Source organism: Drosophila subpulchrella, chromosome X, assembly GCF_014743375.2.
Source record: "Drosophila subpulchrella strain 33 F10 #4 breed RU33 chromosome X, RU_Dsub_v1.1 Primary Assembly, whole genome shotgun sequence".
Taxonomy (NCBI): Eukaryota; Metazoa; Arthropoda; class Insecta; order Diptera; family Drosophilidae; genus Drosophila; species Drosophila subpulchrella.
The window spans coordinates 17,892,496-17,917,596 of NC_050613.1; the positions used below are offsets into that span (position 1 = coordinate 17,892,496).

Here is a 25,101-nt window from a genome sequence, read left to right on the forward strand (position 1 = left end):
TTTTGGGACACCGTAGCTAAGTAACACCAATAAACTGTGCTGAACTTAGGGTATCCTGCCTTCGATCTGGCCAAAAGCCCTCGGCCACTTCTTGGCCAACTAAAATAAGTGGCTTAGCTGGAGCATCGCTGAAGTGCACGACAGTTTTGTGGGGCTTTGAGTGCTCGGGCTGCCAAGGTGGCCACACCACGAAAGTTTCGAGGTTAAATTTACCTTTTGTGTTAATTCCGGCTGCAGTTACCTTGGCTCGTCGTCTGTGGGGTGTTCCCTGGAAGATGGAAAAACAGAAATCAAATATTTGCCATATCAGTTTTATATATATTCTTTTGCTCCCCCCCCCCCCCCAAAAAAAACGAAATAAGGGAATGGGGGGCAAACTCATTAGGAACGTGCACATTAAAGACATTGCAAATGATATTTACATATTTTATTTCGCAGCTTTTTATTTGCCCAGCATTCGGAGTGGAAGCAGAGGCTAAAACAGGCGCCTTTCATTAACTTTCGGCTATTTGTGTGTCATCAGATGAACCGACCAGGGATATAATTATTCTTTGGCCCCCCCCCCAAAACAAAAAGCCGTAAACAAATTTCTGGCGCTGTCGAGAGTCCCCGGGGATGAATTCATTTCAAGACGTTCTCTTTATCATTTTACCTTCTTCGGGTAGGTAAATGTTTTTTTTTAAATTTTTGTTTTGGGTCCCTCATAGACGCACCTTACTTATTTTGTATGTGCGCCAGAGTAAACTTGTACATTTAAATATCTATGTGTCGGCTGTTGTCTTCAGGTGGCTTTGTTGTTTGGCTTGTTGCAGCCGAAAGATAACAGGGACTCGGGGATGGGTGGCGATGTCCTTGCCGGGATTCAGGATACAGCCACCTGGGAGCGCAGGACAATACAATACAGATCCTATCGCTGACTCAGGAGGGGGTCAGGGGGCAGGGGGCGGGCAGAGTTCATTGGGTGACGATGACAGCAAATTGCATTAAATGAACTAGAAGAATGCCTCCAGGCGAGACTGATTGGAGACCTGCCGAGCCATTCAGATGTAAAACAGTAAGTGAGCAGAAGGGGCTCTTGACTCCGGCTCCTGGGACAAGGATAAAAGGAGTTTTAAAGGACGAAATAGGTTCTGGGAAAGGCCCTTTGAAGGAGAGCGGACTAGTAGGGATAGATTACTCAACCTCAACCAGTAATTAATTATTTATTAAAATTAGAGAAAAAAGGCCTATGTGCTAGGCACTCAAAAAATGTTTTCACCCGAAAATAAATAAAAATATATTATATAAGACATATATTATATTTTATATAATATTTCTTTGCTTAATAATTAACTAATTAATAATAATATTTAATAATTTTCTTATGATATGATTTAATTTTAACATATTTAAGGTTAAAGTGAGCTATACCCCATCTAAAAGTCCCAAAAAGAATCTTTCCAACTGTCATTTTAGATACCCCACAATCTTTGGAACCCAGCCAGCTGCCAAAAACTGCCACAGATATAATGGGAAAATCAGAAAACATATGAAAGCGGCTTAATGAGCTTTCTCGAAGGAGGGGATTCCGTATAGATACAGCCGTTTTATAAGCTCGCAGCTCCATTCGGCACTTGGCCATCAGACAGCCACAATGTATCCTTTTCACCACCCCCACTAAGCCCACCGCCCACCGCCCACACATCGTCTGCCAACTCTTCGGTATCCTGGCCAAGGACCTCCGCCTCCACCCGGCATTAACCGCAACATTTTCGTCCTGTCAGCAAATTTTGGGGACAAACATCGTTTATACTTCTGCATTGGTCATGTTCATATATGCCGCCAGAACTCAGAATCCTGAGAAGCCAGAGCCAGAAATCCGAAATGAGGAGTCAGGACTAAGGACTCAGGAATCAGGACCCATCCTGCCCGCAAATTGTCACTGCTGCTGGCTAATCAATTGTCGTTCTGGAGCTTCTGGAGCCAGGGACCAATTTTTGGTGAGCTCAGCCTGCGGTTTTTCCTCGTATTTGATTTAGAAATTTGCAGGTAATGAAGCTGTTTAATGTCCTGCCCGCCAGGGGGCGTTGGTAGCAGCAGTACTGCGGCTAGCCACTCAACTAACTTGGCCCTTTCATCCGTTCGGGATCAACTCTGTGGACCGAAGACACTGCGGTTTGGGCAAGAGGTGCCCTGCTCCTGATCCTGGCCGGTGATGTCATAAGTAGCGAGACATAAATTAACGCAGGATACTCGGTTTCTGTTGCTCAAATGTGGTTGTGTGGACTTGTGACTCCTGGTTGATTCAATTTTAAAGACAATTTTCCGATTGAGTGAGCCCAAAGCAATTATCCTTTTCCATTCGGGGCCAAATTTTGATACACCAATTGTCATGTGTTTGTGTTTGGTGTGAGCTGCAACTGGCAACTGGCAACTGGCAACTGGCAACTTTCGCCTCGAATTCATTTGCAATTAAACGCATAAACATTTTAATTATGCCAGAGCTTCGTCCGGGAAAGTTTCTCTAACCCCCACGGATAACCGACCCCCCTTTTGACTACGCCCCAGCGCTCTTTGTTTGCCAAGTTTTTGGCGCACATGCATAATGAAAACTTTCCACGGCATTGTGAGTGCAAGGCAAAAGTCGACTGAGCCAAAGTCTGGCTATCAATTTGTTTGTTTGGCCTTTTGTCGGTGGTTGGGCGCTATAGCACCCCCTCACCTTGCCGCACAGGTTGTGCTACTAAGCCGCAAAAGCTTAGGCAGCAGCTTAATGAATTTACATAACGCACACACAAATCAAAAGCCAAAAAGGAGACCAAGTCCCCTTCGCCGCAAGAAGGCTAATCAGCTTGGGGAAAAGTTTTCACGAGGGGGGCAGGGCGAAATTATGCGAGTTTTCAGTTATTAAAAGGCAACCTTAGAAGTCAAATCCTTAGAAAAATACGCAATAAATAAAAATCAAATGAACAGGAAATAAATGAGAAACTTTCTTTTTTTTCGCCGCCCCAGCCAGGGCATTCATCAATGACAAAAATCGACGCGGGGCCAAGCTGCTGCCTTCAATCGATGACAATGAGCAGCGAAATTGAATTGGAAATTAATGTGGAAATTAAAATGAAAAATGCTGTATGCTGCATGCTGCCTGACTGAGTTGACATATTTTCATTAAGACACCCAAATCAATTGAAATTGAGAAATCGTGCGGCCCCCGCAGGAATTTCGTACTAAATCTTCCATAGCATACTTATGCGGGCAGGCAATTATTTACCAAGAAAGCAACTTGGGCTTCGGTGATATATGAAGCGTTGTCCAACAATTATTAGCTGACCCCAAACAGACAATTGGCCAACATATTTGTGTTTGCCGTTCGGACCCAGGCAATAAAATTAAAAGTCGCAACCGCCGAACTGGCTCTGCAAAAGGACCTCTTTTTGGGCTGTGAGAGAAAAGGTTTTACTTGCACCGCTATTTATGGTCATGTGTATATACCCACACACCCGGCTAAGAGCTGAATTTATTGCCCCAACTCCTCACCCTTTCTTTTTTTATAGCCTTTCCAGCCCCGGGCACATCCATACACAGCTCGTGTTTGTCTTGCGCTTTTGTTTTCGCCTCGTTTCTTTTCTGTTTTTCCACTCCGGTCCAGATTTTTCGCCAAACAAAAACCAAGGAATACAAAAAGAAAAGCGCCTTACTTCTGCCACTGCATTTATTTCACTTGATTTTCAAACAAAATTTATAAGTTGCGCGTCGCGTCGTTTATTTTGTTTTAATAGCAAAGCAATTTCAAATATAAAGACATTACCCAGCGGAACGGGCGTGTGTGTGGCTCGACTGCCAAGTTGCCAAGGCCTGAAAGCATCCTGCAGTATGGTATTTTGGGCCAGGTTAGCACGACTCGGGGGAAAAGTTAAGTAAAGAATTTTGGCAAGGACAAGAAATGGAGAAAAGGCAGAACGAGCGATGCAGAAGAGCTGCTCCGAAGAACTCTTTCCGAGGGCGAATCGAGAATATTGATAAAAGGGCCCTTAAAATAGATTATAATAATTGAAGAGCCATCGAGGGCGAACTTTTCCTTTCCTTTCATTGTGAACTTCTCGCCAGCTGCTGACCCCGTGACCTCCTTCGGAATTGTGAGAAGCGCGTAGAGGGGCGCAGTTCATAATTGCCGTTTCACGAGCTTCGCCACACAAATACAATTGTACTCCCCACCCACGCAAAGGGAGGGGGTGGTGGAAGATATCGAAATCGAATCGAAATCGAATGGAGCATAAAGGACTTGCCGTCTGCAAGGACTTCTTTTGAATCCCCGGCTTGGGAGACGTGCGTTTTTGTAGTGTGACCAGCTGTTGTCTTGCCCGCAAAAGCTCGATAACAATCGCAAATGGCTTGTTACAATAACTACAATCTGTGGCAACGGAAAAATGGAACCTTATCAGTTACGGCAAAGTCAATTTGGGACCAACACATGTCCGGGTTCGCACGACTCGATATTAATAAACACTTAAGCCAAGGACTGGCGACCGCAATACAATGTCCTCGAACCGGGTTCCCCAGGATGTGTGTGTCCCCGAATGACACATGTGTCTTAAAATGAATGACATCGTTTGCGGATGACAGGCGACGACCAGGACACTGTCGTCAGGACACAGCCCTGTTGCCAGATATTAAATTCACCATGCCCTGCCAGCCGGTTGCCAAATAATGCGTATTTCATTAGAGTCCAAACAAAAGTGGCGACAAACACGACAAGCACCGTGCAAATGGCCTGGGATCCTAAGATCCTACTCTATCCCACCATCGATTCGGATGGGCTTATGTCCCAAGGAGGTCTATTTTTCACTCAGCCTAATGAGATGTTCTTAGGGCCCATTCATCTTCATCCATCTTTCGGTTTCCGCCGCCACGGGCTTCGGCATTCTTTTATGAATTATGGTAGATAATGTTCGACAATGGTCATTAAATCGAAATGACAACTTATATATATGCAACTATTTCCCGGCACTCAAAGTCCGTCAGGTTTCTCTGTCCTAAGAAAAAAGAGCGAAACGTCATTTTCAGGGACTCACATTTCCTGCCAGGTAAAGTGAGCCACTTGGTGGAATGGCATTGGCTTGGACTTTTGGTTACGTGAACCTCTGAGAATCAAATATCTTTTCGGACACCCGCAAAATCCCACATTAAGCTTCAGTTCAGACCGAGAGAAATTTTATATGCCACACAAATATCAAATAAAAATGTCTGGGAAACACCACCTTGACATGTTTAAGCTTTTATCTTTATATTTCGCTTCCATTTTCTTTTTTCGTTTCTATGGCTCTATTAAGATGCCCCATTTACACACATATTTTTATTTTCTAAGCAAAAAACAGGGCTTTCTTTAAAATGAGTGGATGTCTGAAGAAAATTATATGGATACTGAATATCTGCAAAATATTTAAATAAATATCTGGTGTGAACCACAAAGCCATAGGGTTTTTAAATCACTTTTAAATATTTTTTTTCTGCCTACGAGTATGCAGTGAATAGGTATAATCATAGAACTTGTGAGTTTAAAATATATTGGTGCATATTTTAAGACACTTTAAATGCACGATATGCAAATTTAAAGAGGTTTTTTAATCACAACTCAAAATGCAATCAATTCAAATAAAAATCATTTTTTAAATCCTCCATTTCTTTGGAAACACCCCAATGGATTTTTGAGGCCCAGAGTGTCCGGATTAATCAGTGTTAGTCACTGCCAATTTGGTCTTTACCCAATACCCAATACCCATTGCATATATGCATTTTGGGTGGCAAATTAAAGGGTTGTTCTCCATATCGTTGGCTTCTGGTGTCTGTCGACAGGCGATGAGATCCGATTTTCCTCCTAGGGGGGAACTCCAGCTCCACATTTTTGCACACACATCCCCCAGTCGAGACGAAGGCCATCCATTGTTCCCTTGGAAGGCTAAAGCCGGGGTGATCAGCACATGGGGATACCATGTGGATACAACAGGGGTGCAAAATTAATTATACACGCATGCATAGACAAAGGATGGGGGGCGGTTCAGGGGGTGGGGAAGTGGGGGGTGGAGAACACCTCATAATAATCACTGGTGGCATGTGCTAATACGATAATGGGCGACCAGTTGGCAGATTCCCCAATCCCCAAACCTCGACTCTCCTATCCTGATCCTTCCGCCAAACACTTTTTCTGCTCTGGATTTTTGCCTTTCCTTTTTTGCTATCTGTTTTATTACCTTTTTGCTATTTATTTATTACCACTAAGAACACACACACATGCACGCACACCTACATACATGCTCCACATATTCAGCACATCCGGCACGCCCCCTTTGCCGCCCCCCTCGCACTTTGAGGCCCCATAAACAAATATATTAAATTTTAATGCTTAATTTATGTGCAGATTAATTTCGTACATTTTTCGAGGCGCAGATTAGTTTTCGCCGTCCTTCCGCTTTTACCGCTTTTTCCGCCCTTCCGCCTTTCCGCCCATCCCGCCCCCTGGAACGCTAGTTCTGATAAGTAGTGGGCGTGGCAGTTTCTCTTAAACGCTTGTTAAATGAATTTTGTATGAATTTTGCTTTTAATGCGTTCGGAAATTTGCGGAAATGCGGCATATATGAACATGAAAGAGCTCTTAAGGCAGGCAGTATTTAAAATTATCTACAAATATCCTAGTTATTTAGGAAAAAAACCAACCGCTTTATAAGGAAGGAGCTGGGGAAATTAATGTCATTTTAATAATGAAACAATCGCTTGAAATCGCTGAAGCCCATAAATTTCATTTGGTTTAATAGACAGGTCAACGAAGAACTTGGATGAAAATAGACACGAAATAGACCAAAGCAGAAATAATTATTTTGCCCGCTTAACATTTTTGGTGTTGGAAAACGCAGACAATACTGCATTTTAGGTTAGTATTTTTTCCAGAAAAATAGTCGTTTTCACTTAAGCGTTATGTAATTGGTAACGTAAGAATACATGATGAAGCACTTTTTGCCTGACCCCCCATTAAAATACCATTTTATGCTTTTTCACAGAGGATTTATCGATTCGTTATTAAATTTTTGACTTACAAAGGTACCAAGTTGCTTTTAAAAATAAATAACAAATCGAGACAGGCCATGAAAGCATATTTTTCAGCATTTTGCCAGCTAGTTTTTAGCTGACAGCCCGAAATTGTGTACGACTAGGCCTGGATATTGTCCTCTTCGTCGGAGGAGCCGGTATAGGGATTCATCGGAGTCAGGCAGTCGAGTTCGTCGTCGGAGAAGGGGCCACGCGGAGTACCCGGGCGGGGCACCTCAGTCGGGTATTCATCATCGGAATAGTTATAGCGATCGGCCCAGCCATCGCACTCATCGTCGGCTTGGTTAGAATCCGAATCATGCCCAGAGGTGGGGGCATCCCAGCTGCCCAGGGAATCGTCATCGCCGACAATGGTCTGATCCATGTCGGAGCCATCCGAGGGGACTTTGGTGTTGTCGGAATCGGCGCTCAGATTGGAGCCCACCTCGGAGAAATCCTCCTCCTCCTCCTCCTCGACCTCCTCGGCGATCCGCTCCAGACGGGGGTCATCCTTGGCCGGGGAATCTCCGCCTGCCTGGGGATCCTGCTCCTTGACCTCTTCGGCCTCCTTTTTGCCAGCCTCCTCGGCCTGGGCGAGCATATTCTGGACCCTCTTGTTGCGACAGCGAATGCGATTGCGCGGCTTCTTGGGCTTCTTGGGCACCTGGTTGGTCACCTGGCTGGTCACCTGGCTGGTCACCTGGGATGGCTGACCCGGCTGGGTCCTGGCAGCAGGCTGCGACTTCGAACTCGACGGATTGGAGTGAACCAAGTCGCCGCTGAGCACAAACACATTGTTGGCCACCGAGCCCTGGACCTTGGGACTCATCAGCAGTATCTCGCTGGAGTCGTTCATCTCCAGGGTGATTTGCTGAATGCCGGGCACCTGGCTCAGCGGCAACTTGGCCAGCGTGGCCTGGAGGCGCTTCTCCTCCAAGGCCGGCGAGGATTGGACGTGCTTGTGCTTGCGGCGCACCGATCCCTTGCCCCCAATGCGCACCACATCCTCCATCTTCTTCAGCTTGCTCAAATCCATCGTTCTCTTCTAACTTAAATTTATACGTTTAGAAAGTTCTTTGAATTTAGCAAGTCTATATATAGTTACTTTTTTCTTTTGGGAAAAAAAAAATTGATTTTTATTTCTTCACTTTTTTTCACCTTTGAAAAATTAGGAAGTTTAGTTGTTATCAGCCCGAGGGAAATGAAAAAACTGAGGCTCATCAGAGAAATCGCAAAGGGGTTGACTTTACTCTGAAGTCAAGGCCTACTATTTGAGCACTAAGAGCCAAATAAAGAAACTAGGGCTACCACGTTTTTACAACACTATATTAAATAATCGTTTTCAAATTACATGATTGCAGTGTTCGTTTTAAATAAATATTTTTGTACAGTTTAAATACATTTATGAAATTTAAAGAGTTAATATAAAATAATATGAGTAACTATTTTAAAGGGAAGTGGACTGTAGCTTGGGATGATCTGAAAGTTTTTCACAAAAAAGTAATATTTTTTTAGCGGTTTTTTAATCGTAGTTTAGTGAAATCAAGGCGTACAGCTAAAAGACCGACTGTTTTGAACAGTTTGCTACCTAAGCTAACGATCCCAATCACTTTAAGGGAAATTTATTTTTTTACCAAAATTCGATTTTTTTTTCGCAAAAAATGTGAAAAGTTAAACATTTTCAGGTTTGAATACGTCGATCTGACGTATATTTTTTTAATAGCAGCCAAAAAACTGAATTTTTAGGGCGAAAAATGGAACTACGATTTTAGTCAAAAATTCGAGATGCAGATTTTAGTGAAAAATACGATTTTTCTTTCCAGTTTTTCAATCGTAGTTTAGTCAAATCAAGGCGTACAGCTAAAAGACCGACTGTTTTGAACAGCTTGCTAAATATGCAAACGATCCCCATCACTTAAAGGGAAATTTATTTTTTGACCAATTTTCGCATTTTTTGTAAGGGGTTACATCATCTATTTTTGCGAAATCTGGCAATAATAAAAAATTTCCAGGTTTGAATGCAAATCTATTGGAAATAAAACAACGAGCTCAACGAGGTATGATATTCCTCATTCTGACTTTTATTTCTATTTTGGCAGCCAAAAAACTGAATTTTTATGTAAAAAAATTGGGTTAAAATTTTTGTGAAAAGTCTAAGATTCAGATTTTTGCCAAAAAAGACACATTTTTTCGGTTTTTCAATCGTAGTTTAGCCACAAAAAGGCGTGCAGCTAAAAGACCGACTGTTTTGAACAGCTTTCTAAATATGCTAACGATCCCCATACTTTATAGGAAATTTATTTTTTGACCAATTTCCCCGTTTTTTGTAATTTTGGATCGTCTTTTTTTGCGAAAAATGTGAAAAGTTAAAAATGTTCAGGTTTGAATGCAAATGAATTGGGAATTAAGCAACGAGCTCAACGAGGTATGACATTCCTCGATCTGACGTACATTTTCTTTATAGCAGCCAAAAAACTGAATTTTTAAAAATGGGATTCAGATTTCAGTCAAAAATACTCCTCCTCTAGCCGTTTTTCGATCGCAGTTTAGCCAAACCAAGGCTACAGCTATCATAGGGTCCTAAGGTTACAGATATTTCCCTGACAACCTGTAAAATGGGGATCCTTTTGGGACCACAGATAAAACTGTTGATATCTAGGTAGTCCATGAGTTTTAAGACTAGTAATTTGACATTTAACTTTTAATTAAACCCATTTTAAGAGTGGTGAAAATCGCCCTTTTTTCGCGAGTGATGAAAGTGAAGACAGTGCAGCAAACAAAATGACTGAGGACCCGAAAAGTACAATTGAAAGGAGGTCAGGACGTTGGACAAACGGATGTAAGGGGCGAAGTACAACCAACAGTTCTGGCCACTTTGGTTCCACTACTGGCCAGAATTAACCTACAAAGTTGCTGGGCCCTGGTCATTTGGCTTCGGGGGGCTGATTAAATTGCGAGATTTTCACTGCCATAGCTGTCATTGTTGTTGTTTGTGGCCTCGTAAACATTTCAGTGCAATAAACGTTTATTTGATTTTATTTGTTTTAATGCGGCGCGGCGACCCCAGTCCGCCTCTTAACTGGGCTCAGAGTGGATTCGGTTTGGCTCAGAATGGTTCAGTTCGGGCCGAGGATGGTTGAGAAAGGCTCAGCGCCTCTGCCAATTGCCGGTGGCTGTTTGCTTGGCGCAGTGGAATGTTTTTTTCGCAGTCACTGTGGCCGCGTAAAAAGCTCGCGGCATTTTCCTCAGCCTCCGCAGCTCATTTGTATGTGTCTGTGTGTGTATCTGTGTGTGTATCTGTGTATGTAAGGATGTGGGGGCGTGTACAAGGATAACCAGCCGCCCACTCACTCTTTTGGCACAAAAGCCGCACAGTTGTCAATAGAAAAAGAGGAAAACTTTAACTTTGTTGCTGCACTTTTCGGCGGCTGGGAAATGGGAAAGTGTAAAAGTGTTGGGGGGGGGGGGGGGTGATGGGAGGTCCTTGCTCGAGGGCAACACACACAGATACACACACACAGAGAGACAAAAATGCGGTCATTGTTACGTTTATAAACAGAATGGGCATGAGGGGCAACTGAGACGCAGGCACTCGCATCCTGACCGCATTACCAACTGCCAAACTGACCAGCAAAAAAAAAAGGTGAAAGGCAGGGGCGGAGGGCGCAAAAAAATAGCAGGGGTAGGGGGTTGCAATATTTTCTGCAATGCTGCACATTTAAGCCAAAAAAAGAGGGATGCTCACCTGCCCAGGTGACTATATTTTTGGTCTTCGAGTTTTTCCGATGCTCCCGAGTAGCGTTTCGTTAGATAATTTTGGTTTTTTACTTGTTTTGTGATTTATAACAAGTGCTAGAATGCTGGGATGCCAGGTAGCCAGGTAGCCAGTCAGCCAGGTTGCCAGGACGCCTGAAGGGCAATAAGGAGGTGAACTAGAGGATCCTGGCAGTGGCATAATCTACAGTTTGTGTTTTCAATGACTGTCAGCAAGTGCATTTGGAGTTATGTCAGGCCAGGGAAAATTCTGGGGAAAATCAAAGGGGGTATGGGGTGTGGGTGAGCAATGGAGTGCCAACTGGCGATGACTGCATCCTGATTGTGTTGACCACAGTGCCAAAGTGCCCTGGCATCCTGGCATCCTGGCACACTGGCATCCTGGGGAGCGGAACTCAATCGCCAGTCACAAATGGCAAAAATTGTAGCACCGAGAGCCAGCCAACGGAATTGGAAATCTAAATGCACGGAAGTGTTGATAGGGGTTTTATTTCAATTTAATTGGTACCCTTCTTGGTCCAAGGAACACAAGGAGAAGCACTCAAAAAAAAAACATAATAAAAAATTGAAGTCATTGGAGAAAGACCCCGAAAATTAAATACGATAGTTAAAACTTTCTCGCCATTAATATATTTCAACTCAATAAATAGAAAATTGGGCACAAATCTGCCACAACACATCGATTTATATTTTTATTGCATAAAAAGTAAGCTTTGAGATGGTACTCAAGACCAGGTTATTTCTGGGCAGCCTGTCAACAATTGAAATTGCAAAAAGAAAGCAGCTTTCATCTGCACATATTTCCCCAGCCATTCCCATCCACTTTCTTCTCGCAATTTCCCTTCCATTCGCTTTTGCTGTTCCACAAAGCAGCAGAGCTGTCAACTGTTTGGCGATAAACAAAGGACCAAACAAATGAACAATTGTCACCTTCTCTGTCTTTGGCCTTCAGTTTTCATGGGGGTAGTATAGGGGGGGGGAGGGGGATAAATACTGGGGGCTGTCAGAGGGACCCCGCACCCATTGGCCTTTCGATTATTGCCGATGAGCGATAGAACCCCTCACACATGTACATATGTAGTCCCAAACGCTTGGAATCATCTCCTTTCAGCTGATTATAATGGCTGCACTGAGAGAAACCCCCCTCCTAAATCAATGATATTAGCCTTCTTCCGCTCTTCAAACTGAAATTTAGGTTATTTCCCAGTTTCGATTGGAATTCAAGTATTACATGAAATGCCGTCTTTTAGTCATTTTTTGTTTGTACTGGAGCTTGATTGTTTTATATCATTCTTAATTGAATTAATCTTAATTCCAATTTATTTTTAAATATATCAGTACCTTTACCAACCCTAAAAAATTGTTTACTTAACAATTACCCACTTTTATGGCGGTCTTTTATTTGTTTTGTTATTTATTAAAGAGTTATTATCAATAGTTTGCTATACTAAAACTAACTTATGGGGATGTACATATGTAGTTTTATCTTTTTTTGTATTACAGGATTTTATAAAATATTAATAGGTTAAGCAGTTTTTTTAAATGATTTTAAAGATTAAGATTGTTGTTTTAAATGGTGTTTTCGTAAGGAATCTGTATTTCTATTATTATTTTTGATTTCTAATATTTAAGATAATAATAATAACCTTACGATTTTTTAGTTAGTTAGTTACTAAGAAAATTTGAAATAATATAATGGGCTTATATAACCTATCCAAGCTAATATTTTATATATACTTTGCCACGAGAGCTGGTTATACTATATTCTTTAATGGTAAGCTTATGATATAGCTAAGTAAAGTATAAATACAATAAAAAAATAAGTTTATAGTACCTATACCAAAATCTTTAATCCTTTAAATACTGCTAATTTTATGAGATAAGTAAATTTTCTCAGTGTACGCAGGTCGAAGGCTTTTGGCGTGCTTAAAGAGCCGAGATGAAGAAGATCTGGGGATTCCGGGCGGAACACGTTAAGTTGATTAATTGCAAATTTGAAGAAAACAAACTGCAAGTCAAGCCAAGACAGCCACTGAAGCCGGCACTGAGAGAAATCTCCCAGGGTTTTTCGGGCCAATTTCGAGGGCTTAAACTCCGGGTTATCCCGGCAACTCGAAGTGAAAAGTGAAAAGTGGTGAGAGCGGGGGAGAAAAATCCAAAAACGAGCGGGCAGCAGCCGTTGAGGCAGGCGAAATTAAATTAAGCAAATGCTTGGCAAACTGTCTGCCACACACACAAGCACACTACACACACACACAGATACACACACACACTGTGAAACAAAAGGAAAGTGTGCCAGTGTGTGTGTGTGTATGAGTGGGGGAAATGGATTTTGGGTTTTTCTGAGGCTGAGTGAACGATTTGCTGGCCGTTTTTTCCTGTCACGCGCGCTTTGTTTGCCATTTTGAAAAATGCCCAATGCACACACACATGCACAGCCAGTTGGGGGCGGTAGGTGTGGCAGGATGTGTGCGTGTGTGTGTGTGTATCTGTGAGATGCTCACGTTTGGCTCATAACTGAAATTCAGGCTTTAAAGCTCAACGACTCCTGGCAGAGGGCGGATAAACCAGACATTGTCCGACAGGCAGGACACTCTGGACTCACAGGACTCACAGGACTCACAGGACACCCCGATGTTGTTATTGCTGCTCATATTTACGTCACCAAAATGCTTAACCCGTTTATGCCATTAAAAGGATTTCACAGGCCGCTGAAGCCGAACCCAAATAGGAAATAGGAAAAGGAAAAGGAAGGGCCCCCAACCTGCAGGACAATGGCCAAGAAAATACAGTGAGCCTGGGAAAAGGGCGGAAACTGAGCTAGGGGACTTTTCCTAGGGCTGCTCGAAAAAAGGGGAGAGGGGGTTAATGAACGTGCCTTGCCACCGGCCCTGGCCAAAAACATTTTACCAAAAAAAAAAATGTCAAAAAAAACAAGCACTTTTCTTTGCTAAATTCCTCGTGACACATAAAATCGCCGGAAAAGTTTGAAAGAGACTTGCAGTAGGCTTTTATTTTGAACGGCAAAATATTGATTTTACTTGCCCAAAAATTAAATTCTGCATTGATGGTCATTCAATTATCTTTTTGCCCAATTTGCATATATTACTGCTGCACTTTGGCACTTATTTTTGCCATTTTAATGAATTCTTTTACGCTCTTAAGATTTTCACTTAACCTTTGATTATTTTGCATGCTTCAGTATATTTGACAAGTGCCTGTGGGCTTCAAAATATTAATTTAAATATATTTCCCTTCTATTTTACTTAAAGCCCTATCAATTAACTGCCTTTATTGAAAACAAACACTGATTTGCATGGCTAATCTATTATTCAATGTTGTTTTAACCTAACATTATGTTGGATATAAAACAACAATTGTAAGAAATATTTAAATAAAAACAAGTACAAGAATTTTTAATATATTTTTAAAATTTTGTCAATCAAAAATCAAATGTAATGTCTGTAAAAGTCCAGCAAAATCAATTTTGATTTATTTTTAATTTTAATGCCAAATAGTGCATTAAATTTTTTCTTTTTCCTATAGTTTTAATCATAAATATAAAATGTTTTAAAAATCACATGGACTCCAAAATTGTTTCCTTATTTCCATTCAAGACTAATTTAATTTATTTTAAAATTATAGCTGCTGTATTCTTTTTTTTTTTGCATATTTTGCCTGACCTTCAGAGGGCATTCGTCAGCAATATTGCCCCCCTTTTCGCCCCAGAAAACCATCCCCTTTTCGGCCCACCCCTGCGATGTTAGCAACTATTTTTAGTGCCCAAGTTTCTTAATAAATTTCAAGCGTCGTTCTTTTATGATTATTTGAAAGTGGGCGGGCGAAAAGAAGGCGTGGCAGGGGCTGCGATTGCGATTGCGAGTGGTTGAGGTGGTGGTGCTCATGAGTGTTTTTGTGGGTCCCTGGGCTGCGGAATGAAAAGTTCACCGACGTGGCACACAGCATGCACTTGGCCCTGGCGCGTGGCGAGTCAAATGAAAATGAAAATGAAAATGAAATCGGCATAAAACACGACAAGTGGAGGCCATTAAGGCGGGGGCCAAAGGGGCCCAAGGGGGCGAAATGGGGTGACCCCAGGACCAAAGTGCTCTGAAAGCAGACTGTGCGTGGATTATACATATATGGTTTATGCACAGTCAAATGGAAATGGCAACGGAAATGCAATCGAAGTTTTGTGAAAGCGGAAGGAATATAATGAAGGGCAAAATGAATGGCAAAACTATTGGAGCATCAATATCCCCGCCTTGATCAAAAGGAAAGCGTTCTCAAGGTCCCTCACTTTCCTGGTACTTGCAATTACTCACCAATTTGGAACGGCTAACGATGTTTTTCCTGCTAAAAATTAGAGATTGGGAAGGAAAACAACCTATACAACCTATTCCTGTCGCAGCACATTACTCATACGCCCCATCTTGCCGCATTACTCATACGCCCCAGCGTCATTAGCCACTTTCCCGGTTTCTTGGCCACTTTCCTCCTTTCCTGCAGCATTTCTTTATCACTGTGCCAAACTCCCTTGTTGCCTGCACTTTTTATTTATGTATTTGTTTATCTATTTCTCTTGCCTTGCTGCTTCCAGGATAAACAAGTTTTTCGACCCCCCCCCCCTCACCGTGTTTCTGATGATATTTTTCGGTCAATATCAATATGTGGGCAAGCCCACGAAAAACACCTGCAAATGGAGAAGGGGCGGGGCTGCTCCCATTTTTATCCAGGGTGCTCGCGAAAATATTTTCGCATACCAAAAATCCAAAAGCATGGTAAAGGGGGCAGAACTAAAAGCGCATGAAGCATAAATTTCGCATTAACGTAAAGCGCGAGGAAAAAAAGGAGAAAACAAATGTGGGGAAAAAGAGGTAAAGAAGGACGACAGCGACACAAAATATGCAATAATAATGCCAAAAATAAATACCAAAAATACACCAGCACACTCACACACCCACACACACCACACCCACCCACACAACAATATCCTCACGGGTTGCTGGAATAAAAGTAAATAAAAAGGATGCGGAATGGAAGGACCAAAGTGCAGGGGCGGCGAAAAGGGGAAATGCAAAGCACAAGCTGCCTAGATTACTCATGCGCCCCGTGTGCTCCTTCTTCACAGCAGCAAGAATAGAAAGGGTTCGGGGAAAGTGAGTTGGGGAAAGCGGGGAAAGTGAAGAAAGCCGGGGCCGAGGGGCCGGGGAAGCGGACAGCTTAGCGACAGTGATGGCAGACCGACGACGCCTGTGTTACAAAAAATATTTGATAAAAAAGCTTAAAATGCCAGCATAATGCAGATTTACTCCAAATTAACTTCTACTTTAATCAGATTTTTTTATGAAAGAAAAAAAATATACAGGGTATTGTCAAAAAGATACGGGGTTAGGTTGCTTGAAAAATGAAATGAAAGAAAAATGGAAAGTAAAAATAGGTTTGCTTTTAAGCAATTAAAACAAAAAAGTGTATCTAAAGAAAATATATATTTTAAGTAAGTATTTTAATTTGATTTATTTATTTGCCTTCATAGTAAAACCAAGTGGTTTAATAAACTGAAGATTGAATTAAAACTGTTATGATTTAAAGGTAGCTTAAGTACAATTCTGAATTTTTTACCAGTGTAGTATAAATAAGTTAATACTTGTAGCACTAGAAATGAGAGCTTAAAAACCAATTTAAAAAATTTTAATGGTCCCTTACGAATTAAATAAATTTCCTTGCTAAAAAAACAATGCTAGAAATATTTTTTAACATTTCAATGTCCCTAAATCTTAATTAATATTTTTAACACCGCTTGTTTCAATGTCCACAAATATTTAAAAGTATTTTCAGCAACCATTGTTTAGCAGATTATATATTTGTAAAAATAATATGTATTATTTTCTGTCAATAATATTATTTCACATGGTTGATATATATTTTCGTAGAATATTTTAAAATTAATTTCATATGAGATTGTGCCCAGTATCTTAGGGTATTTCCTCGTCCTGCAGCAGGACCTTCGCCTCAGCCCCTTGGCAATCGTAGAACCCTCTTTTTTTGGGCTTCTGTTTTGGGCTGCTGGTATTGTCTTGCCTTTCGAGGGGCCACCATCGTTCCGCCATCGCTGTTCTTGATAGTTTTTGGAGCGCACAACACACACACCAGCCCGGATATATTTATGCAAGTGTATGCAGGTCCCCGTGCGATCCAGGGTCCTGAATGCTGGCGTGGGTATGGGTGTTTAGGCAAATCCGAGTGTGCATGTTGACGTTGCCACAGTTGCCGAGAAGCCGAGGCAGAATCTGCTGCTGGAGGAGCTGCTGGGGAAGCTGATGATGTGGTCTCGCTTGGAGGTTCCACTCCCGATGCCCGGGGATTCCCCCTTCGTCCTGCCGCAGGATTCGCCCGACTCTCGCCCACTGCTAACAACGTTTGACAAACAACAACAGAAGCAAGCCGCCGCTACGTATTTATAAGCCGTCTCCCGGAGACAACGGGCAAAATGCTCTACTCTACTCTACTCTACTCCTCACTCGGCTGCCTGATACGCTTATGTTTAAGTTGGCAAATAACACGCTTTTTATGTGCTGATATCATTATAAATGTGCTGCAAATAATACACTCAAAGTGTAGGTGCGCAGACGTCAGCAAAACATTGTCATAGTCCTGCGACAGGATCCCCGGATCCCTGGATCCTTTGAGCTAACGTCATGCGAAATATGTGTTTTTGTGCTTTGTGACTTTGTGTCTATGTCGGATGCACGCAAGCGGTACAAAAGGCACACGTTTGGCTTATTTCAACATCATTAGCATGACAGGAGACTCAAAGCTAGCTAACTGATACAAAATGTGTACTTAATGAAACAAAACCTCTAATTATTAAAAAGCTAAGTGAAGTATACTTAAGCTACCACTTAAATGAACCGATTTAAAATGATTAACGCGAATTCTTTAGACTCAACTTTTTTATATTTCTGCTTTTATTGGCTGGAAGACTGAATGCTAATTAACTGATACCAAATACATACTTTATAGAACAAATTCCCTTTATTTCAATTATTAAAAAGATAATGAAGTAAGCCCTATTTACCACTCAATTAAAACTTTTTAAGGTGATTTCCCTTGGCGCGAATTCTTCAGACTCCACTTTTTTTATGTTTCTGTTATAATTGGCTATAATCTTTCGAAAATGGCTGCCAAAACCTAAAATAACTTTGAAACCATTACTTACAAATATTTAATAGAATCATAATAAAGCAACTTTTTAAGTTTACGCGAATTCTTCAGTCAAATGACATTTTTCACTGTTTATCAAGACTGTCTTTCTCAGCTTATATTTAAATTTGTTGTTACCTTTTTATGACAAAAAATATAAACAAAAACCCAAGACATCTCTAAAATATTATATTTTTGAGCACTGAAAAAAAGTATTAATAACATTTCTTTATATTTCCTCTAAGAAGACCAACATCTCCAGCTACTAATAAATACAGGAACAATATTTTCCTCTATTTCCTTTGGCCCATTCATCAGTCACTAGTCAATTGCCATGGTGCCCCACTTTATTCTCTTCGTGTTTTCTCATTTTCAAACGTTTCGCGCGTGTTTATGGCCGCAGTCGCGTTTTTAAACGCGTCATTTGCCAAATGGCATGTGGCATATGCCATATGGCATATAGTATCTGTTCTGCGAGCTGGCTGCTTAGTGCAATGCCAGCCAACTAAATGCGACATGTACGAGGAGTAATGAGTGCGCACCAACTGCGGAGCCCCCCTTTTGCCACGTCCCTGGAGTGTTTGTGTGTGTGTGTGTGTGCACGAATTATTGCCTACTTTTTGGGGCCAACTTTTGCGGTGCGAGGACAGGACAACTTTAATCACTTTGCAGTCTGATTTGTGTGGTTGTGGCGTCGTCACTTGGCATAGCACCGCATATTGTCGACCGGCCACAGGTCACAAATAAACAAAGCTCTGGAAGGGGTCAGTGCCCCCCCCCTAGCCCCCTTGACCCCCTTGAACCCCCTCTCGAGCCACAGCAAATGCAAATGTAAAATGTAAGTGGTACTCCTGGTGCGAGCGTATTACATGTGCCTGTTAAGTAGTTAACGCTGTTATTGTTGTTTGTTGCTTACATTTTGGCTTCTAATGCGTTCATTGGCAGTAGAAAGGGGGGGCGGGGAGGGGGTTGGTTCCAGCAAGGACCAAGGAGCAGAGATTCCTAGCAACCAGACAAACAACAGTTGTGCATTAGTATGCGACTCGTTTTGGCCTTGTCGCCTCTGCTGCACTCGGTGTTGCCACTATTATTATTGCTGCCGTTGGCCCAGACATTTTTGTTAATTTAATAGCCACGTCGACCCAAAAACTTGAATGCGACCAAGTTAACTACGAGAACTGGAACGGAGGAAGGTTGAAGATAAGGTAGGCTCTCTAACTCTAAAATATAGGATATATTGTACTAGTTTTCAAATATTTTATAATTTAATTAACCCATCTATTACCATTTCATCATACAAAAAATACACTTTATTAGGAAAATAGTAATTTTGAAGAAATAGTTTAGAATATGATAGTTCAAATATGTAGCTTTAATATTGGTTAACTATTATTTTAAGTGTATCAAAGTAAGATTCCTTTTTAATTGTTACGGATGGATTTTTCTTAGTGTTTACTAACATAAAAACCAAAGAAAAAGTATGAAATTCACCTTATATCTTATAAATAAATAAAATATAATTTTAAGATACGCATTTTAGAGCTATAAATATTTTAATTAAATCTCCAGATTTAGCCTCAAATTAGCCAAATTATAAATTAAGAAAAACAATTTATATCCAACCAAAGTTGGCTTAAAATCTAATGTTTAGAATAGGATTTCTCATATTCTCATTCTAATAAATATCCAGAAAATTTAGCTTACTTGATTGGTTGATCAGTAAAAAACACAAAAACCATTAAGCTTCTGGTCTGCAGAGCAAAAAAAACCGACTTTTGAACCTCGGAAGCCCTATTACATATGCTTTTTGCTGACAGACCCCCAAAACTGGCAGTTCTTCTTCCCATTAAAACGCAATTTTAATTTTGCGCCAACATTAAGCACACATCAGAGCTTCTGCAAATGTGTGTGTGTGTGTGTTTCTTGGGCGGCCTTGACTCTTTTTGTTGTGCCCCAGCTTGTGCCACGCCCCTTTTTGGGGGTGGCAAAGGGTGCCCTGATGGGGCGGAAAAAGGGGCAAAATATGCCGCATTTATATGAAGAGCATTTGAAAAATTTTACAGCATCTAAAAAAAAGACATGGAAACGGAAAAAGCAGCAAAAAACAGAAAAAAACAGAAAAAAACAGGAAAAACAGAAAACGAAGATGGAAAATTATGCCAGGAAAACACTGTTAAGCCCACAAAAATGGGTGCCAGCTGCCGGAGCAGGAAGATGTTCATGTTAAAAAATATTTAAACCCCGAATTTTGACGCGTGCCAGGAAAATAAAGCACCAGAATGAAGGGTGCCAAAGGAAATAGAAAAAATATCATAAAATAAAATAAAATAAAATATAATAAAGGGAAAGGAAACCGAGAACATGAACATTAATTAAGGTATACAAGTTGAGATGCCGGTAAAGGATGCGCCCAGGGATCGGCCGAAAAAAGATGAGAAGCCTTGGAACTCGAGCCGAGTTGCAGAAGTTCTCGGAATGAATTGTGACAGCTCCATCACCATCGGAACATCCGAGAGATGTGGGCTCGAGGACCGGGGTTAATTACATAATAACCTTTGAAATGTAATTAAGCGCAGACACCGCACGCATGTATTTAGTATCTATGTGTGTGTACATAGCCCCAAATGAGCAGCAACAATGGAAAGCGCAAGGCCCACAGCATGAATAATGCATCTATATATGGTAGGTATAACCCATATATATACATATATATATAATATGTATCGGTGACTGGGCGTATTGTCACAAGTGCTCATGTCATAATGCCAAAGGCACCGCCGCACCGCAGAATCCAAGCGGCCTTGACAATGCCGTCCTTGTGCCACCCCACCCACCAAAATGCCACCCCGTCTCAGGCCACGAGCCCGTCATCCCACTTCAAGTTAATGACGGAAATTGATGAGCTGCGACTAATTTGGTTAGCCGCCAGCGGTTTTAGTTGCCTCAATGAATAACAAGCAAATGAGATTCCCAATTCACTTGCCAGATATCCCATTACTCAGACATTTGGCCACTGCGGCCAAGGATTATGATGCGGGAGGAATTAGCGCACTCTGCACAAATGTAATTTGCCTGTTTTTAAATTTTATTTCATTACGAGTTTTTGATCAGGGGTCCTGAAAGGGAACTGGGGCTTTTAAACACTGTAATTTATATAAGAGTGCTCAAAATGGAGGTGAGCTGTATGTACATTAAATTTTTGAAGATGGAAATGACTACGTTGTTCTTGAATCAAGTTGAACTGACTGTACTTACATTGTATATCTCAATAAGTAAATTATTTAGCCAGTCAGTAGTGTATATTTATCAAAATATTGTGAAATAAACTCAATTTAACATTTCTCTTCTCCCCATTTCGTTCTTATATTGAGAACATTGATACCAAAATGTACTTACACGGTTTTCAAGAACGGATGTTCTCAATTCAAGAACTATGTACTTACATTTTAGAAGTAGTTGTCTATTGAGTAGTTAATGGGCTAAAGAAGTGCGGATTTCTACCAGTTTAGTCTTCTTATCTGTGCTATCAATAATTTTCAAAAGCTATCATTTTTTGGAGTTATTTTATTATCATAAAATTGCATAATGTTATAGTGTTGGTTACCTAATCCAAAAGTAACCTTTAGAACGTTACTTAAAAAAACCTTGGAGATCCATGATTAAAAATCCTTTTAGAGGCAAGATACTGCGAAATTGCGTTCCCATTAATAAAAATATGGAGCTATGGAAGTGCTTTCTTGGGTAACCTTTCCGAAATGCAATGGAAACCCATTCGAATTGCGATTATAAACGATGGATTGCTGCATTATTGTACCCTTGCATGTTGCTAATGCACCTGAACTGCCATTACAAGCCGTGGGGGAACTTAATCAGTTGTTGCCCCGCCGGCAGATTCAATTCCGGAATAAAATACCCGCCATAAGGTGATGGTATCTGCGCTATTTGCTGTTTGAACGCCCCGCGACCGCAGCTACTGGCATTCCGCATCGCTCATACGCAGTGGTGAGCGTTGGCAATCGGCCCGCGAGTTGGCAGCCTAATGTTTAATTAAACAGCTCACCGTCTGACTGGCAGGATAAGCGAGTCCTTGCTGGCTTGTTGCCTTGTTGGCTCTTTTTTTTTACCAGGGGGGGCTATCCCGCAGAAGGGATAACAACACGGATAAAAAGGCCTTCCTGAAGGAGGGAGAGTGAGTGGTGTTTTCCTAGGTTTTCCGAGGAAGGACCTCCGCCGCATCCTTCGCTTGTTGATTTTGTTGTTGTCAGCACGTTGGCGCTGCCTGCGTACCGCGTTGTCACGGCTGCTGCACTTATCAGCGCCAGCTGCTGCGCCGACAGCGGCGTCGCGTAAATATGCCGCGCAAATATAGCGGAAGGAAGCAGATTAACACGGCAACCAGATACCAATAACTACAGCAACACCACGACAGCAACTGCGGCACGAGCTGCGAAAACAAAAGCAATCGATGGTGGCTCCAAGCCAGCCCACACCTCGGGCACACTGAGAGAAAATACCAGGTGACTTAAAAAATATTACATCACTTAATTTCCTTCTAAAGGTATTATATTATTTTGTTATTATTCCGATACTAGCAATTTTTCAATTATCCTATATAGTAAGACACTGTTAAAAAACAAGGTAATGGTTTAAAAACTCCAGAACTTAATCCCCTTAAAATCTTATAAAACACCTAGGTCATAGACATTTTGTCAAATATTTTAAAAGGCTGGTCAAATATCTCCTAGAATATATAAAATAATTTTTAAACTTAATATTTCATGAAGAAAAAATATAATAATGTACTTGAGAATTTTTAACAAAATATTACCCATATAGAAATACATAAATACATACCATTTTCATTACTAGACTACCCTGTAAAGGACCTTTACGAACAGCCATATTTACAAGACCTAATGTGGTTATTCACCTTAGAAAACTTATAGACAATTGTAAAGCTTAGGCACAGAAAGCCGTAATTTCATTTTTTACTTATAACATATATATCCAGGATTAACATAACACTAATAAAACAATTTAATTTGTTACACATACAATTCACAAATGTCTTAGATGTAAGATATTTGCATTTTTCCTGAAGGACCTTTTAACATTTTAAATATAAAGTGAAAGTAAATGTTGCTGTGTGATAAATATCAACACGCCTAAGCCTGCAAATATTTTATTTTAAATTTGTATCAGCCTCTTTTTTGCCAGTGTAGCCCTGTGCTTTTGCCGTGCTCCTTGTTCATTCGAATCCTTTGCTTTTTTTTTTTTTGTGTCTTCGTTTGGCTGCACCCACACTGTCGCACACCCTCGCACACTCACACCCCCTCACGCACACATGGGCAGATAACGCTGTATTTTTTGTCATTGATTTAAGTTTATCTCCTCCAGCTCCTCTTCTTCCTCCCCCTGCACGTGTGTGTGTACTGGGGGGTGTATTGCGTGTGCTCGACTTAAACTGTTCAGCACACTTTTGTGGGCGAGCGACTTTTGAGAAGGAAATTTCATTTCATTTAATTGCCGCCCGCGATTTAACTCGAACTCATTTCCAATCACGCACACGCCAAGGGGGCGGCGGCTGTCCGAGGGGGCGTGGCATGTCGCCACACGCAACTGCAACTCACATGTCCCCCGGAGCCTCCTTCACCCTTTGTCCTTTCTCCTTCCTCAGTGAAGTAAATGGTTCCACCTTTAGTTTACCTTAATAGTTACTCGATGGTTACCACATCAAATTATTCAAGTATTATTATAGTTCAGATTGGATCATAAATTTGTATTCTTGACAACAAAAGAAATAAACGCGAATTCTTCAGGACTTAACACATACCAAATCTTTCAAGTTTAATTGTTTTCTAAGTCCCTATCCTAAGAAAAAATGTTGTATATCTCGAATTTAATCATATATTCGTATTTTTGACATCAAAATAAATAAACGCGAATTCTTCAGGATTATACACAAACCATATTCTTTAAGTTTAACTGCCAGCTAAAGGACCTATCGTTAAGAAAATTCCTATATGTAAGATTGCATCATATATTCGTATTCTAGACAGCAAAAGAAATAAACGCGAATTCTTCAGGAATAAGCACATGCCATATTTTGTAAGTTTAATTGTTACCAAAAATTTTACAAAATGTTATTGTAAAACTTCCAAAAACCTTATATAATCCTATCATTATCCTATCATTGTCTATCCGAAAGCCATATTTTGCAGAACAGTGTAATCATTTTCGCCTTTAATAACACTTTCGGTAAATATTTGCAAAAGTTTATTTGTTTTTACTTTGGACCCTTGATTCACAAGCTTAATTTGAAGTGAACTCAATTAATTGCATTGAAATTGGAAGTGCAATATTCAATTAAAAAGCCAATTGTGGCTTAACTTATTTAAGGATGTGTGTTTATATTACAACCAATTTAAAACCCTTGACTTTAAAATCCCTATTTCACCTAGCGGGGGTGGGTGAAAGTCAGTGGGTGAAAGTCAGGGGAAATGGGGACAGCTGAGAGAATGAAAGGCACATTAGTGCGGCCTGACAACATCATTAATCCGCGACTCCGTTAAGCCGGCAGAAACGCACACAAAACTTACAATAAATAAACGCAAACGAAAGCCAGTTTTCAGCGTGGTCGTAATGACTGCAAATGTTTCGGATTCTGATTCCGATTCGAGCCGCGTGTCCCAACGGGTTTGTCCACTGGCCGCCGAACATGCAAATCAAATTGAAAATTGGCCCAGCATTGGATGAGCATTGGATTCGGCCGGCGCATAATTATTTTGCATTAAATTCCCCAGCAACTCGTTCGTGTGTGTGCATTGGCGGCAATAATTTGCGAAAACAGCGAGCTACAAATGCCATTAAATGGACAAAAAGCGCAAAAATAAGGCACGAAGTGTGGGGGGCCGGCACAGAATCTGTGCTGGGAATCAATGTAATGAACGGCCGCCGCAGAGCGAAAGCAAATTGAATGCATCCGGCTCACAGAGAAAAAAATGTCAGTTCGATACAGCAAATGAAAGCAATTGAAAGGAAAATGCGTCACAAATATTTAAAGAA

The 25,101-nt window shown here is 41.1% G+C and overlaps 2 protein-coding genes across 2 annotated transcripts in view; both read right to left on the reverse strand.

Moving 5' to 3' along the window:
* The window catches only part of LOC119557261 (zwei Ig domain protein zig-8), a 152,602-nt gene that overhangs the window by 78,985 nt on the left and 48,516 nt on the right, over positions 1 to 25,101 (reverse strand). The window contains exon 3 of the mRNA XM_037869946.1: positions 214 to 268. The gene's annotated coding sequence lies outside the window, so the exon portion shown is untranslated. The remainder of the gene's footprint in view (positions 1 to 213; positions 269 to 25,101) is intronic.
* LOC119557262 (transcription factor BTF3 homolog 4-like) lies at positions 7,019 to 8,264 on the reverse strand. The gene is made up of 2 exons (XM_037869947.1): positions 8,165 to 8,264; positions 7,019 to 8,108 (listed from the first exon to the last, which is right to left on the reverse strand). Exon 2 carries the CDS (start codon positions 8,093 to 8,095, stop codon positions 7,181 to 7,183), a length of 915 nt encoding a protein of 304 aa, XP_037725875.1. The 5' UTR covers positions 8,096 to 8,108; positions 8,165 to 8,264; the 3' UTR covers positions 7,019 to 7,180.

Coding starts and splice junctions, on each gene's coding strand:
- LOC119557262 (XM_037869947.1), bottom strand. CDS start 8,095: ATGGATTTGAGCAAGCTGAAGAAGATGGAGGATGTGGTGCGCATTGGG.